Source organism: Branchiostoma belcheri, unplaced genomic scaffold (genome assembly GCF_001625305.1).
Source record: "Branchiostoma belcheri isolate BF01 breed outbred unplaced genomic scaffold, Haploidv18h27 scaffold2, whole genome shotgun sequence".
NCBI lineage: Eukaryota > Metazoa > Chordata > Leptocardii > Amphioxiformes > Branchiostomatidae > Branchiostoma > Branchiostoma belcheri.
The window spans coordinates 1,265,211-1,282,519 of record NW_017803490.1 but is presented as its reverse complement, the minus strand read 5'-3'; the positions used below and the strand labels follow the sequence as shown (position 1 = coordinate 1,282,519).

The 17,309-nt window shown below is 45.1% G+C and overlaps 2 protein-coding genes across 2 annotated transcripts; one reads left to right on the top strand and one right to left on the bottom strand.

Moving 5' to 3' along the window:
* The first annotated feature begins 965 nt into the window (after positions 1–965).
* LOC109468754 lies at positions 966–7,660 on the top strand. Its single transcript, XM_019767081.1, has 6 exons — positions 966–1,442; positions 3,320–3,705; positions 4,449–4,863; positions 5,794–5,982; positions 6,445–6,633; positions 7,287–7,660. The coding sequence occupies exons 1-6, from the start codon at positions 1,196–1,198 to the stop codon at positions 7,625–7,627; spliced, it is 1,767 nt and encodes a 588-aa protein (XP_019622640.1). The 5' UTR covers positions 966–1,195; the 3' UTR covers positions 7,628–7,660.
* A 491-nt stretch (positions 7,661–8,151) lies between these two features.
* On the bottom strand, positions 8,152–15,770 carry LOC109468755 (organic cation transporter protein-like). The gene is made up of 12 exons (XM_019767082.1): positions 15,673–15,770; positions 14,677–14,957; positions 14,284–14,431; positions 13,653–13,756; positions 13,072–13,226; positions 12,127–12,295; positions 11,537–11,675; positions 10,907–11,004; positions 10,324–10,458; positions 9,615–9,694; positions 9,009–9,117; positions 8,152–8,474 (listed from the first exon to the last, which is right to left on the bottom strand). Exons 1-12 carry the CDS (start codon positions 15,760–15,762, stop codon positions 8,189–8,191), a joined length of 1,794 nt encoding a protein of 597 aa, XP_019622641.1. The 5' UTR covers positions 15,763–15,770; the 3' UTR covers positions 8,152–8,188.
* Between the last annotated feature and the right edge of the window lie 1,539 nt (positions 15,771–17,309).

Genomic DNA, 17,309 nt, shown 5'->3' with positions numbered 1-17,309 from the left:
AATTTAGACCGGCGGGCGAAGGGCTCTTGGCTGCCGAAGGGAAAGGGTTAGCGGCCCGTTACTAGTCTGGCATCCAGGGTAGTTGTTCGCGATCTTTGCCTTTAGCGGCGATATCAGATCAGTTGAAATGGCGCATAGATATAATGTGGAGTTAACATAGCCTCTACCAGGCTTCGGGAGGCGTCTGGAAAGAGTAGAAATTGTCCAAATAGAGAGAGATATCATGTCGGGAGAGTTGGTGTGCCAAAGAGCACAGTTTGGCTAATTTCTAATCTTTCCAGCCGCCTCCCGAAGCCTGGTAAAGGCTAGATCTAGAGTTTGCAAATTTTATTACATGACTGGGTCAGTACGTTTAGCACAAGTCGCAATGGTACAGTAGCGAACTGAGTATGTCAGTTTAGAGTTTGACAAACTTCACAAAGAATAAAACTGCCCAGTTACGAGAAACAGTAAGCAACGACACATATCCATTACACCAACAGGGAAAAAGCGTTTGCCATACCTTTATCAGAAAACGGTGTCAACTTGTGTGCCAGTTTTGTTGTAACGTCAACTAAATAAAACAAGGAACAATCATGGCAGAACAATAGACCGTTCCATGTATGTTTCTTCCGTTGTGTCCACAGAACGGGTGTTCTAGAACTCTGTCAAATGTAAACAATAACATCACAGGATTGTATGTACCAAATTTCCTCCCATCCCCTTCAAAAATTGCCCAAAACATTCAAGCTAGTGGATTTTTCTGACGATCTTTTCGCTCGGTGTCTTCCTGGCAAAGTTCTGGAAGGCCTAAAAACGCTATAGCGCAAACAACTATTATTTCGCAGCTACAAACATTAAATATTCGTTCAAGAACGCAAGCATAAAATGACCTCTGCGTTCCTATGACGCCATAGAACGTGATGACATCACAAATGTATCTATGAATCACAATCATCACACATCGCGATCAGAAACAAAACAAAACAACACATCAACAGCTTCGCAGCTAAAAAATAGCGGTTCCAAATGGACGATTTTGGATCAATATTTCGGTGACAAAAGTCATAGTGACCGCACGGAAGGACTCAAGAGCCAGCCAACATGACAGCGATGCTGGAAACGGAGAAAACAAGTCGAAAGATTTGTACAAGACAGCCGTAACGCTTCACATCTGAGAAGAAGCTTGTGAAGATTGCGTGGAGTCGTCTCCAAGATGTCCAAAGACACCGCGTTCCTGTGCGATAGCTCTGTGAGCTTGCGAAGTCTACCAAGTGAAGCACCCCTGTACTCTAGACAGGAAGTGTCGTACCCGTACAGCCCGTCTTACCTGAGCTACTCCGGTCCGGATGAGAGGGAGATCTGTGATCTTGTGGTGGACTCCGGGTTAACCCTGCCAAACAGGTGGTGGCAGATCTGCAGGGCATACTTGGACTGCAAGGCGGCGTCAGTGCACGTCATGGGCAAGTATATACTATTTGTCAATTGTTACAACATTTGGTAATGGAGGGGGGGACTGTACAAATCTGATCTCCAGGGCATACGTGGACTGCAAGGCAGCGTCAGTGCACATTTGTATAATGCTAATAAAAAAGAAACAAACTTTCTTTAATATTCTGGCAAAATGTACCGTGGCCGACAAGAACAAAATTTTACACCGCAACTTTTGGTGTTTTACACCGCAACTTTTGGTGTTTTACACTGCAACTTTTGGTGTTTTACACTGCAACTTTGGGTGTTTTACACTGCAACTTTTGCTGTGTTTTACACTGCAACTTTTGCTGTGTTTTACACTGCAACTTTTGCTGTGTTTTATACTGCAACTTTTGCTGTGTGGAAAACTTACACCCCTCCCCTTTTATAATGGACGGTCCCCCTGTCAGGTCAAAGGTGACAAAGATGGCGGCGGCCTGAGAGTCACAGTGTCTACATTTGTATACGAGCGATCGCTGTTTTTGTTTACATTATACGCATGCAAATTATTTGAAGACATATGCAAATTCTTGGTAGGCAAATCAGCCAACTGGCACCCACTTTTTGCCTACGGTGACGTCATGGCGATCGCTCGTATTGTTCCCTAATGATCGATAACTTACCTGAGTCAAGAGTCAACACTTCATAATTGAAAATAAGTCTTTATTGCTTCATAGTACCAAGTGGTGCCACATTTGACTCCCATAGGCCCAATATTTACTCATCAAATTATTAGCGACCTTGCGAGTCCGAATTCTCTAGCTAGAAAATGTCACGTGACTCAAAGGCGGGGAAACGTGGAAGACGAATATCGCCGCATGCAAGCGTTTATGACATCATGCCACGATAGTTTAAGCTAATTACATATTTACGCCTTCAGACAGACATCATTTCTATCATACCATGCGTCGACATCAACACGTAGCGGTGCAAACGTTACCAACATTCACTAGATAGCAACATAATTTGTAATCACTGGACCTGGTCGAAACATTTTTGAATTTATCCCGATCTATAGGCCAAAGCTAGAAAAACCTTTAGAAAAAAACTAACGTCACAACGTAGCCAAGCTTTTCCTCTAAAAAACTTATGCACGAAAAGGATAACTCAGTCGACGTAGTTTGTATGCCATCGTTGTCACCTTTGACCTGACAGGGGGACCGTCCATTATAAAAGGGGAGGGGTGTAAGTTTTCCACACAGCAAAAGTTGCAGTGTAAAACACAGCAAAAGTTGCAGTCTAAAACACAGCAAAAGTTGCAGTGTAAAACACCAAAAGTTGCAGTGTAAAACACAGCAAAAGCTGCAGTGTAAAACACAGCAAAAGTTGCAGTGTAAAACACCCAAAGTTGCAGTGTAAAACACCCAAAGTTGCAGTGTAAAACACCCAAAGTTGCAGTGTAAAACACCAAAAGTTGCGGTGTAAAACACCAAAAGTTGCGGTGTAAAATTTTGTTCTTGTCGGCCACGGTAAAAATGGTCTTCACGACAAATAGCGGAAGTAAATACATCTGTAAATATTTTATGATTCTATGTTTACAAATATGACTGATTTACAAAGTTTGGGTGATCCTGTGTTTCCACTTTCTTGCATTCTTAAAGAGTTATTCTTGTGCCCCCTTCTTCAGTTCAGGTTTATGTGGACCCAAACTTTTTATGCTTACCGACTGTCAGAAAACATTGTTTTGGCTCAGTTTCCTCTTCTTCTTCTCCAAACAATAAGCTCTGACCTGGCCAATGACCTGATTTTTTTACGTCTGCCACTATGGTGACTGGTGTTGGGTTACATCATGTTGCAATCTTATAGTAGGAGGGATTTAGACTCCTGTCTGACCATATATTTAGATTTCTTGTTTGTTTTTTCCAAGGCAAGCCAATGCAGCCTCTCGTCTTAGACCGTGTCCTGACGTTGTTGGGAAAATTTGCCTACGATCACCTCTTCAAGGGGAAGAAAATCCGACAAGCGCACGTGAGGAAGAAGTTCAAAGCCTACACCAAAGTCGCCTTCTCGGAGTACACCCTGGGTCTCCTGGACACGAGCTCATCACGTGATGATCACGTGGCCTTCAGGAATAAAATCGTGGAGAACTTTCTGGCGGCGTTGTGGCTATGCCACCGGTTCCCGCAGAAAATGGTCTCCAAGTATCATGTGCCAGACGAAGTCAAGAAATGTCTTAAGAAACTGCCGCACACCCAAGACGTTTGTATACTTCTTGCTGGTCTGCTGGGAGCGATGCACCCGGAAAAATGCAAGGTTAGCGTTATTTAGCTTTCTGTAAAATGGCTGTACAATTGTTTACAATGGATAACAAGAATTCAAAAATCTCAGACCTCCATGAAATATTTAGATATTGTATAAAACAGCAAGCGCTACCCGTTGTAGATGTGATTTATGATTTTTTTCCCTCTGAAACAGACTGAACCCAATTACCACATCCATTAAAACATGCCCTATGATAAAAAAGGGCCATGCGGAAACACAGACACACACACTCAGTGCAGACGAAATTCATTCACACATAGGCAAATATGCCTATCCTTGGTGCTGAACACCATCCATCCATCCGCACACACACACACACGCACGCACACACGTAAACATATACACACTCATGATCAAAACGACAAGTGCAAACGAATTCATTCACACATAGGCAAATATGCATGTCCTTGGTGCTGAACACCATCCATCCATACACACACACACACACACAAACTCACACACACTCATAATCAAAAGTACAAGTGCAAACGAAATTCTTTCACACATAAGCAAATATGCCTGTCCTTGGTGCTGAACACCATCCATCCACACACACACACACAAACACACACACACACACACACACACACACTCATAAGTGCAAACGAAATTCATTCACACATAGGCAAATATGCCTGTCCTTGGTGCTCAACAGGCATACCAAAAACAATACCACCATTTACATCTTGGAGGTAACAACAAGACTGTTAAACCAAGTGTTTCTTCTACTTCAGGTCTTCATGCATAAGCTTGTAAAACGAGCGCGGGAAATGAAGATAGACCACAAGGAGGCCCACATTACCATGATCCTCGTCAGATGTTGTTTCGAAGCCGACCAGATGGTCGAAGTGGACCTGACCGAGGCGGCCGTCCTAGCCGGTACCACTATGCCCTTCCTGCGACACTCGCTACACTCGATAGGGGTCGCTGTTCAGACCCACCGCTTCCTTCACAAGTTGGACCTGAGCGGGCTTGGCCTGAATGATCTCAGCCTGGAGTTCCTGTTGCGCCCCATACAGAGCCCCGTGGCGCTCAACTCGCTTGTCTTAGCTGTCAATCAAATCTCGGGGGCGGGGTTTGCCCGGCTGTGTGGAACTCTGGGAATGATGCCCAACTTGACCGAGCTGAACATGAGCACCAATGGCATAGGTACGCATGATATCCAAGCACATCATACGGTAGCAAAGCAGTATCCATTGGCCAGAGGAGTGTCCATTAGCCACCAAAGATCTGCCAGCACCTTGTTGCTGCATAATCAAAATGTGCCTGCCAAGTAGTTTATTGCCTTGACCACCATGCAAGGCTCTTGCCCTCCTTCGGTGGCTATTAAATGGACACTCCTCTGGCCAATGGATCTGCTTGGAGATTACAGTAATCATGCGTTTGAAGAGTAGCGGGAAGAATGAATGTGAGATGGGGAAGGTAGAATTCGGATTGGCAAGACGGATGTAAAAGATGTACGGCATATACTAGTCCTGTGAGTGTCCGCTCTTTGTGGCGCATATATAGGAATGGTTACCATATACATCTCCATTTCAGAAGCCCTTGGGCAATGCAGTTGTGCACGCACTACGACAAGGGGCTAGTTCACTGGTAGTGGTGTGTGTTTGACATACACTACCTAGTACACAGTTTTATTGTTTTCTATCTTTTATTTCAGTCTAAGATAGCTTTGATTTCTACTAGCGTAATCTTCGAGTGGCCGGTGCAATGCACGACGGTGCAATGTCCAAGTGGGTAGAGTACTCGCCTTGCATTCGGTAGGTCATGAGTTCGATCCCCGGCCGAGTCATACCAAAGACTTAAAAAATAGTACATACTGCTTTCTCTGCTTAGCACTCAGCATTTGGGAAAGAGTATGGGAGCTAAAACACACCACTACCAGTGGACTAGCCCCCTGCTGCAGTGATTGCACAACTGTGTGGCCCAAGGGCTACAAAAATGGAGATTTAACTTTAATCTTCGATTAAACATGGCTGCACTATTCAAACAAATCACATTTCAAGTGAATCCAACTGTTCTTTCTAAACCGTATAGGACAACATCAATATATCGTCCAAAAATCTTTTCCGTGTGCAGGTAAGGGCGGGCTCTCTGCCATCGCTCCTTATATGGACCGTCTGCCGCTGACGACCTTGAACCTGGCCAACAACTTCATCCTGAACGATGACGTGTTGTCGTTGTCCCGGAAACTGCCCTGCTGTAAGACCTTACAGGTGCTGGACCTGTCCGGAAACTGGCTCACCGACATCGGCGTCGGCCATCTCGGTGAGTTTCATCTTCGATTACTCTTATTACCTTCGCCAAGAAGGTTATGCTTTCAGAGGCGTTCGTGTGTGTGTGTGTGTGTTTGTGTGTGTGTGTGCCTGTTTGTCTATAAACACGATAACTTGAGAAGGCTTAAATGGATTGACTTGATATTTGGTACGTATTGATGAGACCTCGAAATGATTAGATTTTAGGCCCACTAGCGGGTTCTTAAGGCACTGCAGCTGAATGTACGGTTGTTTTGATATCTCATGATCTAGACATGCTAGTAGGGGCACGAAATTTGGATGATAGCTATAGGTACCTCTTGTGCTGGGGAAGAACGTACGCATTTGGTCCATAACACTATCTGTCTGTATCTGTATAGCCGGTATAACCGGCCTTCGGCGTAATTACACACCAGCTATGGTATAGACTTTATGGTTATAAGTTTGTAATTTTGTAAAATACTGTATCTTCTAGGTGAGGCGTTGGTCCATAATCACCAGCTGGCCAGGTTAAACGTGGAGCATAACGGTGTGACGGAGCCGAAGCTGAGAGAACTGGCGGATGACCTGGGCATGACCCGGCCGATAGACAAGCCCGGGCTGCTGGAGAGAACCGTGCCGGAGCTGGCCCTGGACTCAGCCGAGCCGCAGCGGGAACGCAGAAGTCAGTTCAGCTGTTTGTTTGTTTGTTTGTTTGTTTGTTTAGAGTTAAAACTTTACATCCAACACAAAAAAAGTTCCCTCCGTCACCTAGAGCTTTCGACCAGTCACTCTGGTCTTCCTCAGTAGACTAACCCAGTGAAGCTTGTCACGAGGCTTCTTTGAAGTGTGACGTCAACACTGGGTCAAAGGCATCTGGTAGACGATGTCAGGGCCCACCATCCTTCACTTAACCGTGACGGGGGCTGACATCGTCTACCCGATGCCTTTGACCCAGTGTTGACGTCACACTTCAAAGAAGCCTCGTGACAAGCCTCACTAGGTCAGTCTACTGAGGAAGACCAGAGTAACTGGTCGAAAGCTCTAGGTGAGAGAACTTTTTGTTTGTTTGTGGTCGACATGGGGGGAATTCAGGAAGCCGAGGATTGCATACTTCCGGGCTCGATGTTTTGAACTGTATGTATCAACATGCAACAGGTCATTCGGTGTAATATAGCTAGCTGCCGCCGCGCCGCGTGCCCGCAAAGTTGGTGTACATGTGTTATGCCGAAGGGTGGTTATACCGGCTTTACCGATACAGAACTCTTTCAATCTTACTCAATCACTCGATAGCTAGCCGGGATCCGGATATTTCATCAAAGTTTTCCTATTTCTCAGAACACAACCGAGGAAGACTGTCCATTTTCTCAATACCGATGAAGTACAGGGATTGGTCGAAGAGGACTAGTGGCTCTGACGTCACGTCTCTAGAATCGACGTCACGAACGTCCGTGCCGATCTCCACCCGAAGTGTGTCGAGGGTCACTCTTGAGCCGAGCGTACCCGAAGTAGCGCCGACAAATGCCGAAGTAGGTAGAAGTTCTCGCGAGATTCGGGACCGTGAGAGCACGAGACCAGCTGATGACGCAGCCTTGATGAGTCATGCGCAGGCGCACACCATGCCTGCGCCTTTCAAATTCTCGGTTACTCACTTTGACCAAGACAAAGTGAATCTGTAAAAAGATGTAACTTAAGATGATGCGGAGTAAAGAAAAGGCCGAACTTTTCTTGCAGATTTTCTTTATTACGCAAGTGTCAGAATAATTTTAGCATTTTGCAATTCCAAGAAAAAGCTGCCCAATGGCATACTAGTATTGTAAATTCATACAAAAAATGAACAAAAATTATACCCCATTGCTTTAAGGTAATCACGAATATTCTGACATTGTATCTTTCTTAATTCTTTTCATATAATACTTTTCTATTTTGTTCCAAGGTTCATTTCTTTGTAATCACAGTCAATGATTGCATATATGGTGAACAGGTGGTGACAGTATTTTCCTTGACACCGCCCAATTCAAAATAAAATATGATAGAAACTGTCTATACTAGACTGATGTCTTTCTTTATAACAATAGACTTCCTAACTGTGCCACTCGGTGTTTCTCAACTTTCGTCATACATTTGTGTTCTCAGTGTAATTCTTTTACTGAGGCAAAACATCAGTATTTCTTACATCATTTGTTTCTATCCTCAACTAGTCATGGAGAAAAGAACAAGTTAACGCTAGTCTTCGGAATCTACACGTATACCCCTTTGCCTGCTTTTGGTTGCTTGGCCGTCCTTTCGCCGGTTTCCGCCTGTATGATGCCTTCCTTCCCGAAGTTCTCTCCCTCCTCGATGGTGGACGGAAGCTTCATCTTGTTGGTCTCCGGTAGCAGCAGCGCCAACAGTCCGGCGGCGATCGACGCTCCCCCGAAGATGACGTAAGGCATCGGCGCCCAATAGGTCTCCAGCAGGTTCACGAACGGGGCGACGATCCCGCCCACCCGAGCGCTCATCGACGCCATGCCGATACCGATTTGCCTGCAAGAACGAGAAAAAGTCAAAAGCTGAAAAAGGAAGATTTGCAAACCTCCAGGAACTTTTTAGTGTTTCTTTATGAATTTATTGGTGCAGTCGAAGAGATGGTTCCACTTTTGCCGCTCCCGAACTGTTCTCTTAGCGCGGACCAACTCCCCTAGCACATCATCTGTCTATTTGGTCAATTTCTACACTTTGCAGCCGCTTCCCGAAGCCTGGGAGAGGCTAGCTTTTACTTACTTTCGACGTCCCTAGGACAGAAACCTTACCATTATAGACTGTGAGCTTGTGGGCATACCCCCAGGAACTGTGCGGGTGAACTCGCTTGCTTTCAGACTGCGGGGACACCATTTAGACTGCCAACTGGACCTTACGGTCAATCTATGGTTACAAAAAATCTCCCACCCCTTCTTGCCGGCCACTCTAGTGCATTCAAAAAACCTACGAGTTACTAATTCTTACATGTAAGTCTGACGAATGACTAGAATGCCATTTTTGTGTTACTCTAAAAACTAGACATTCCATTGACTTGCTTACCTGACAACGGTAGGAAAGATCTCGGCCGAAAAGACGTAAACAATGCCGAATGTAGCGGTGATGCAGAACTTTCCGATCATGGCCAGGGTGGTGGTCAGCCATCCAAGGGCTGTAGGAAGTCAAAGAGAAGGGGAATTTTACATGTATCAAGAAGTATATTAGTTACGTGTAAGAAGATGTCCAGAGGCCAGTCGTACTGTACGTTAGCCGCAGTTTCTTAGGCCTGATCATTTCTTGTGCCATTTTCAACTGAGGTGAAGCATGATACTTTTTCAAGTAGCTACAGGTGCAATGCGGCTCACCACTGAGGGTTTCGCCCACACCATACTCATCAGCGTGTCGCGTTCTGTTACGATCTAATTCGAGGAGAATCCAGATAAAGACCGTCAGCCCTACTCCCCAAACAGAGGTTTTGGTTTTGGGGGTATTTTTAGCGTGTTGTTAGGCTTTTTTAATCGGGGTTTCTCTTTTGCAATGATTTTTTGGGGGGTTGGGTGGGAAAAAAATTCAGCGCAAAAGAGAAACCCCGATAAAAAAGCTTAAAAACACGCTAAAATACCTCCAAAACCAAAACCTCTGCTTGGAGAGTATGTCAGCCCTACTTACATTTTGGGATGAAGAAGGCCACGATACAGGAGATACCGCCAAAGACGAGCAGGATGCACAGAGGCCAGCGTCTTCCGAACCTGGGACGGACAGAGAGAGGAACATCACCTAAATTGACATTGTGTCTCAATGCTATAGTAGGTAACGTTCAAGAATGCTTACGAACTTAGCATGAGTACATACAATCGCCCAATCACTCTCATCGTTTAAAACGCAAGAAGACAACCAAAGAAACAGGAAAACAAACAAAGGAAGAACTCTGTGACCGCACTGACACCGCGTCGATTGTTTAGCCAATAGGAATGTTGGGAACGATGTAAAAGGCGATTTCAGCGTATTTTATCGACGTTTAACGGCAACTCAAATCAGCATCCTTTACGTACCACAAACTACGCATCATTGCCTCGTGAAAGTTTGTTTTATATATTCCAACATTTCATGACTAGACATGGTGGTGGCACACTCAGGTTATATCAACTTATTTTATGCCGCCACCAACGCAGAGGACAAACACATGACAATACTCATTTTCACTTGAGTTAAGTGAGTTAAGTCGTGTAAAGTGCCTTTCCCAAGGGCACAAGATCGGTGGCATGTCAGGACTCGAACCCGGGACCTCTTGGTTCCGAGTCGAGCATTCTGCTGTTACGACCCCACATATAAAAGTTTGAATGTTTTAAAATGTGATGAAGCAGATCTGAAAGCGTACTTGTTGAGGAGGTAGATGGAGCCGAGGTATGCTGGGATCTCCACCAGACCAGACATGGCGAAGTTCAGGTAGACGTTCCCGCTTAGCGCAGAGGTGTTCAGTGAGATCCCATAATACACCAGGGAGTTCACAGCCCTGCAAGGAAGGGAAAGGAAAGTGTTATAATGTCTCCAAGCAGATCCTAGGGTGGCAAACGACAGTATTGGCCAGGCAGTATCCATTGGCCAGAGAGGGCCTTGGATGGCGTATTGGACCCTCTCTGGCCAATACTGTCGTTTGCCACCCTAGGATCTGCTTGGAGATTAAGCAAAGCGATCTTGATCCAGTTTTAGCTCACTGAAGAGCTAATCTCCCACTGACCGTAACAGACAAACGCTATATACAGTATCTGCAGGTTCATTGCACCGGAGAAATTCCCCTAGCTCCCCTAGCTCTAGGAGTGAATAGTGGACCACGGCTTAACGTCCCGTCCCAAGGACTGCGACCCTTTATAGCAAATATATACACCACTTGACTTATCTCTTCCAAGGTTCCAAAAGTATGTACAAATTGGAAGTGGAACACAGTTTGGCGCTTTACTGACCAGTTAAAGAAGAGGTTGAGAGACCACTTGCGTAGATTCGGGGTCCTGACGAGGTCAATGAACGTGTAGGTCTCACTCTTCTTCGCCTGCTCTTGTTCCTATAAACAAAAAAAATTAAACCACATAAACACGCGTCACAAATTTCTTTAATGATCTTTTCCCGTCTTAACATAAAAAGTGCCCTAGTCACATCTAGCAAAGTACTGCAGTCTATAAGCTGCGGACAGCATACAAACGCGAAGAAGAGTTTTCAATAATCAGTAAAAAAACAGTCGTCATCTTATTTATTCTCAACCTTTGACTACTTTCATAGATGGTTTGCATCTATTCTGTATTTTCTGCGGACAATATGAAAAGCTATGAGAAACAAAGTTGGGTGTGTGTACGTGTACACAATTTTTTTTTAATTCTGCCGCATTCTTAGAGAATATTATGGTCTATAGTCAGTAAAATGAAAAGTTGTCATCTTATTTTTCTCAACACTTGCCCAAAGTCATAGATGGTTTACAGCTATTCTCTGTTTTAACGGACAACATGAAAAGCTTTGAGAAATAAAGTTGGGGGTGTGTACGTGTACACAATACTTTTTAAAATTCTGCCGCATTCATAGAAAATATTATGGTCTATCACCTGAGACAGAGGGATTGCGTCATGGAAGACGTCATCAGGTATGGTGACCTTGGCGACCTTCTCGGCTTGCCGCAAGATGGCGGCCGCCTCCTCGTGCCGGTTCCTGGAGATGAGCCAGCGTGGGGACTCTGGGATTATCCTGGGGAAGGTAAGTTCAACAGATTTATGACCTTTTAACACGCTCACTCGGTGGTTTATATGGTGTTTATGTAATGTAGGTCACTGGCAAACTGTTGTCATTATGTACCATGGAAAAGCTAATATTATTATCATAGAGCCAAGTAAAATTGACACTGGCAGTGTAAAAACCTTGAAATGCCATTATTCCTAAAAATGTGCATTTTAAATGTGCAAATTCTCTTGCATTACTTATGCTTTGACTATGCTTATGACGTCATGGCTTTACAGCCAATAGGAATGGAGCTTGTACTTTGTCTACAGCCGCTGTATGATACTATACCTCACAGCATCGACACTAAACCACTCACTTAACAAGGAAGAAGATATGTCTCTAACTTTGATGCCACAGACCATTGTTTACCAACAAAAGAGACAAAAACATAAGCAACATACAAAATGAAAGAACCTACCACCAAAAGGAAATGCAGACAAGGAAGGGTACAGTCATGGCGATCTGTAGCCACATCCAGGGGCGGATGAGGTAGGCTATCCCGGCTAACAGCACGTACGCCACCGCCCAGTAGATCCAGATCACCATCCCCACCAACCCTCGCTTATCCGCGGACACAAGTTCTGTGCCTAATGAACAACAGAAATTATTAGCAATGCAGCAAGAAAGCATTGGTATAACTACTGTGGCCGACAGATACAAACCTGCACAGAAAAAAAGCTGCGTCGTCTGCGCAAGCACCGTTGCAGGTTTGTACTTGTCTGCCACGGTAGGTAACACCCCCTTTCCACTAGAGGCTGGGACCGCTGAAGCGACCAAAGATATGAATGTCTTCTTCGTTGTTGTCTGTTAAATCACACTTTCACATCTTGTATGCATCACATGGCGATGATAATGCATCCTATTTCAACAGTTATGAAATCAAGGATCACACAGTCCGATTATGGTCGCTTGGCTATCGCCGCCTTGTGCAAAGGGGGATAAGCCTGGGCTATCCAGAACCGTAACTGAGCATGGTCACGGTTCTGGATAAGCCTGGGCTATCCAGAACCGTACTTGAGCATGGTCACGGTTCTGGATAAGCCTGGGATATCCAGAACCGTGCCTGAGCATGGCCACGGTTCGGGATAAGCCTGGGCTATCTAGAACCGTACCCTAGCATGGTCACGGTTCTGGATATAAGCCTGGGCTATCCAGAAGCGTACCGGAGCATGGCCACGGTTCTGGATAAGCCTGGGCTATCCAGAACCGTACCTGAGCATGGCCACGGTTCTGGATAAGCCTGGGCTATCCAGAACCGTACCTGAGCATGGTCATGGTTCTGGATAAGCCTGGACCATCCAGAACCGGGCCTTTGCATGGTTCTAGATAGCGTACGGGTTCTGGATACAGCATATATACGTACCGATGACAAAAGGCACCAGTGTGGTGACCATGGTGAACGTGCCCATGAGGAAGCGGTAGGCTGCGAAGGCGATGTAGTTCGGGGAGAAGGCGCTGGCCGTGCAGAACACACAGTCCGCGGCGAGGGCGATCAACAGCACGGGCTTACGGCCCCATCTACGTACGGGAGAAACAACGTGGTTTATCAGTATAGTTTCAGAGGTTAACTTTTCTTACGAGCACGCACAATTAAGATACTACAAACGAATGTCATCAGTGGTTTCAGAGCTTACACGTCGTTACGATCACGTACGAGTAAGATACTCCAAACGAATCTTTACGCTTTGACCTTCCACCTGACCGTACGTGGTGGGCATAAGAAGTCGGTATCGCCCACCGTTTTAAACCTTAGTCATAAAACGCACTAGTAGAAATGAGCTTTTGTTGTGAAATGAATCTACATTGGACACGAAAACTAATAAGTACGATCAAACTGTTTCACGTAAACCGAACAAACTGCAGTCACGTATCAGAGAAAAATGTAAAAGAAACCTACTTGAAGTTGAAAAGTATCGTTTTGTTTACGTTAATTTCTTGACGTACCTGTCGGCTGCATGCCCCCCGACCACCGCCCCGAACATGAGTCCTGCCATCCACAGAGACTCCGCCAGGTTCACCTTCCAACTGTTCCCACAGACCAAGTCCCACTGGAAAATACAGAACGTTATGTCAAACCTTCCAACTGTTCCCACACACCAAGTCCCACTGGAAAATACAGAACGTTATGTCAAACCTTCCAACTGTTCCCACACACCAAGTCCCACTGGAAAATACACAACGTTATGTCAAACCTTCCAACTGTTCCCACACACCAAGTCCCACTGGAAAATACAGAACGTTATGTTAAAGATAAAGTTTTCTAATTTTATTGTTCCAGTTCCATGTTTTCTGTGATCGGTACGTTTTTTCTGTCCTTTTCCCAAAATGTAAAGGTTTGTCGACATCACATCGTTTATTTCAAAGCTTTAACGCGTTAATCAGATTAAATTTATTTATTGCGGGTTTGATACGTTTTTACTGCTTCGCTCTGTCACAGTTTAATGCCAATTTAGAGGCCCAACTCTTGCGAAATCTCGAGAGATCTCAGAGCCCACACTCCACCATCCTAAGAGCTTTTACTGTACAAAATGTTATTGTGGAGATTTACAGATATCAAAAGAAAGACGTAACTTACATCTGTGACGACAGTGCTCTTGTACTCGGACGTGTCGTGCTCGTACCCCTGATCACACGGGATCTGGGTCCGGTTGGCCGCCGGATGAGCCTCGACGAACTCTGCATAGGTGGTGTTGAAGTCCGCGACCGATAGATTGTAGGTGTAACTAGAAAGGCAAAGCAAATGCATAATGTTTACCTTCGCATATGGTGTGCTCTGTTAATTCTTACCCAAGTACATTCATATATATGGTGACAGGAGTCTAAATCCCTCCTGCTATAAAATTGCAACATTATGTAAGTTAACACTAGACGTCTGGTTCAGGTCATTGACCTTGGTTTGGAGAAGAAGAGGAAACAAAGCAAAACCATGTGACTATGTGGCAATTTTATGAAAAGGGACTTGGCTAACCGTTCGCACTGACTCCGTTTCCATTCCTCGTCCTCCAGCTCCCAGGGGATGGTGACGTTCAGCAGCTCGGCCGGGGTCGCGTTCAGCCCCGAGAAGGCTTCCAGAGACACCCGGCACTTGAAGTCGGGCTCGAACGCAAGGAAGACGATGCCCATCACCTGCAGTGCACTAATGGCGATCGGGATGGCCACAGGGAAGAACACCCTCTTCTGCCACGGACCAAACCCCCCAAGGTACTCCAGAGCTTTGTCGTAGTTCACCACTATTATTTCAGACGCACTCTGGGCAAGAGAAAGGACAGCAAAACAGTTACCCTGGGAGCCAGACTAGTAACGAGCCGTTGGCCGTTTTCCTTCGGCAGCCAAGAGCCCTTCGTCCGCCTATCCAAATCACCGCTACGGAGGAGTTAAGCTAAACTCCCCCCAGGGTCAACTCCCCCGTAGCGGTAATTTAGATAGGCGGGCGAAGGGCTCTTGGTTGCCGAAGGAAAACGGCTAACGGCCCGTCTGGCTCCCAGGGAACAAAACAGTTTATACTTGGCGACCTAGACTACCTGAAACATCGGATTCTGTATCTTCAAATAAAAATCTAGCTCATCCGGAAACTAGCTCAGCAAGTTGGAATATTTTAACGATCATCGACGGGGAAAATGATATAAATCTTCTTGTCTGAGGTGTTCTTAAAACGTCTCATACTAACACTAATGTTGAGACTTTGAGATTAGTAGCGTCACGCCACTAATACATTTTCCTGGACTTCTCGACAGTTTTTTTTTTGACAGAGAACAATAATAATATACATACAGTACATTCATCATCATACTGGCAAAATGGAATAATTTTTGTTCATTCATTTTTTTCAGTCTGTGTGATAGGAGGTTTCTAGATACATTCTAATTTAACCTCTCCCTGCTGCCTAACCTCATATTCAATACAGAACTGGTTCTAAACGGCTACCTCAGCAGGCTAAAAGTTCAGAAAAAGGAGTTTTTGAGACCTTGAGTCTTTCCTTGCCAGCTCGGGCCTCGTTGCTAGGAAACAGAACAATGGCGTCATGATCCACCTCCGCCATGTTGGTGTCCGCCATCGCCACAAAGATCTAAACCAATAGGGACGCTTGTAAGAAAAAATAATACATGTGGATCTACAGAAGCTTATAAGCCATTGTCACACATTCACGATCTTCCCACGACTTGTCCCGACGACTCCCCAACCATGGTCGGCGCTGGGTTGGGAGTAACCTGTGGCTGTAACCCATCCTATTTTTCTAGCTCCTCAACCTTTAAAGACTAGTAGACTATCTCGCCGACCAAGTCCCAACCACCGTGAGATGGAGTTGTTCACAGCTCATTCCCAACCAAGGTCTGGGGAAGGTCGGGTGGTGATTGTTGGCCATGTGTGACAGGGGCGTACAGGCTTATCCCAAATCTATGGCGAAATAGCTGTTATGGCAGTTGTGCCACTTCTAATCTTCAAGCAGATGTAGGCTACGTATACTCTATGATTATGCATTGTTTTAGAGGGGCGAGAAGAAAAAAACAATCACCGCAGGATCATATCATGGGAAACGCGTAAAACAATCCGGTCCCTGCTTCTGCTTGTTAATTCGAAAGAGTAAATAAGGGATACATGTACAACAAGATTTGTAACTATGAACGGTTACTAATTAATTTGCGAAGCGTTCTATGAAATCACAACCATGTATGTAAGAATGACGCTCTTCCAACGCCTAATATATTATTGATGGTTATACTTGCAGCGGGATTTAATAGATGCATATCAGCTGGGAAGTATTTTCATAATTGGCTTAGTTGTCGCCACCTTTTGCATTGAATTAACAAATTTACAGAACCCACGAGTCGTAACATAGCTGCGTTGCACCGTCTTATAGCTATATACTTGAAAAAAGTCATGTCTTACTTGGGTTACTTATTGTTCGAGACGTTTTTCAGCATACTTAGAAATAAATGATTCGACAATTAGTTTTGAAAGGACTGTAATGCATGTAGGTATGTTGCCTCCTGAAGGGTGCATACCTACGTATCTGTGCCCTTATATGCAGGCACGTGTATTGTCAGAATTTGTGATTTTCCAAAGAACATGGCCGCAGTAACAGTAAGCAAGTGTTGTAAGCTAACGATTATCGTCAGTTAAGCCTAATGTTACACGACCGAAAGAAAACTCACAACATTTAGAAAGCCTCCAGTATCAGTCACCTACCTATTAACCGCCTTGACCGTAGGTATGCCGGAGACTGGGCGGGGCTCGACGACCGGTGCTACCGAAGAACTGACGACGAGGGTCCGGTGGTGTGCGAACGAACGACGGCGTTCAAGTCGTGTGGTGGACTCGTGCCAAATTCCCTTTCGTCAGCTCTACAGAAAAAAGGTTGGTAACTACTGCCCTCTGTACCTGACACTTACAATGTCAACGTCGCTTGGGACTTCCTTAATCTAATTAAGTCTTCTTTCCGGTTTCTTGAGACTCGAGAGTCGCTGGCATGATGCGATTAAAATGGTCTGTGCCAGCGATTTGGGAGACTTTTGTTTTAGAATTTTAAACTACTAAGTATGCTATTCATAATAATTACATCACATGTTATTACGGTAGATTAATGACAGAACGCGTGTTCCA

Excerpts from the sequence above, each read along its gene's own strand:
- LOC109468754 (XM_019767081.1), top strand. The coding sequence starts at position 1,196 with ATGTCCAAAGACACCGCGTTCCTGTGCGATAGCTCTGTGAGCTTGCGA. Across the intron at positions 1,443-3,319 it reads GGCGTCAGTGCACGTCATGG|GCAAGCCAATGCAGCCTCTC; the intron begins GCAAGTATATAC and ends GTTTTTTCCAAG. Across the intron at positions 5,983-6,444 it reads CATCGGCGTCGGCCATCTCG|GTGAGGCGTTGGTCCATAAT; the intron begins GTGAGTTTCATC and ends TGTATCTTCTAG.
- LOC109468755 (XM_019767082.1), bottom strand. The coding sequence starts at position 15,762 with ATGGCGGACACCAACATGGCGGAGGTGGATCATGACGCCATTGTTCTG. Across the intron at positions 13,227-13,652 it reads GGGGGGCATGCAGCCGACAG|ATGGGGCCGTAAGCCCGTGC; the intron begins GTACGTCAAGAA and ends TCCCGTACGTAG. Across the intron at positions 11,676-12,126 it reads GTCTGCATTTCCTTTTGGTG|GATAATCCCAGAGTCCCCAC; the intron begins GTAGGTTCTTTC and ends TACCTTCCCCAG.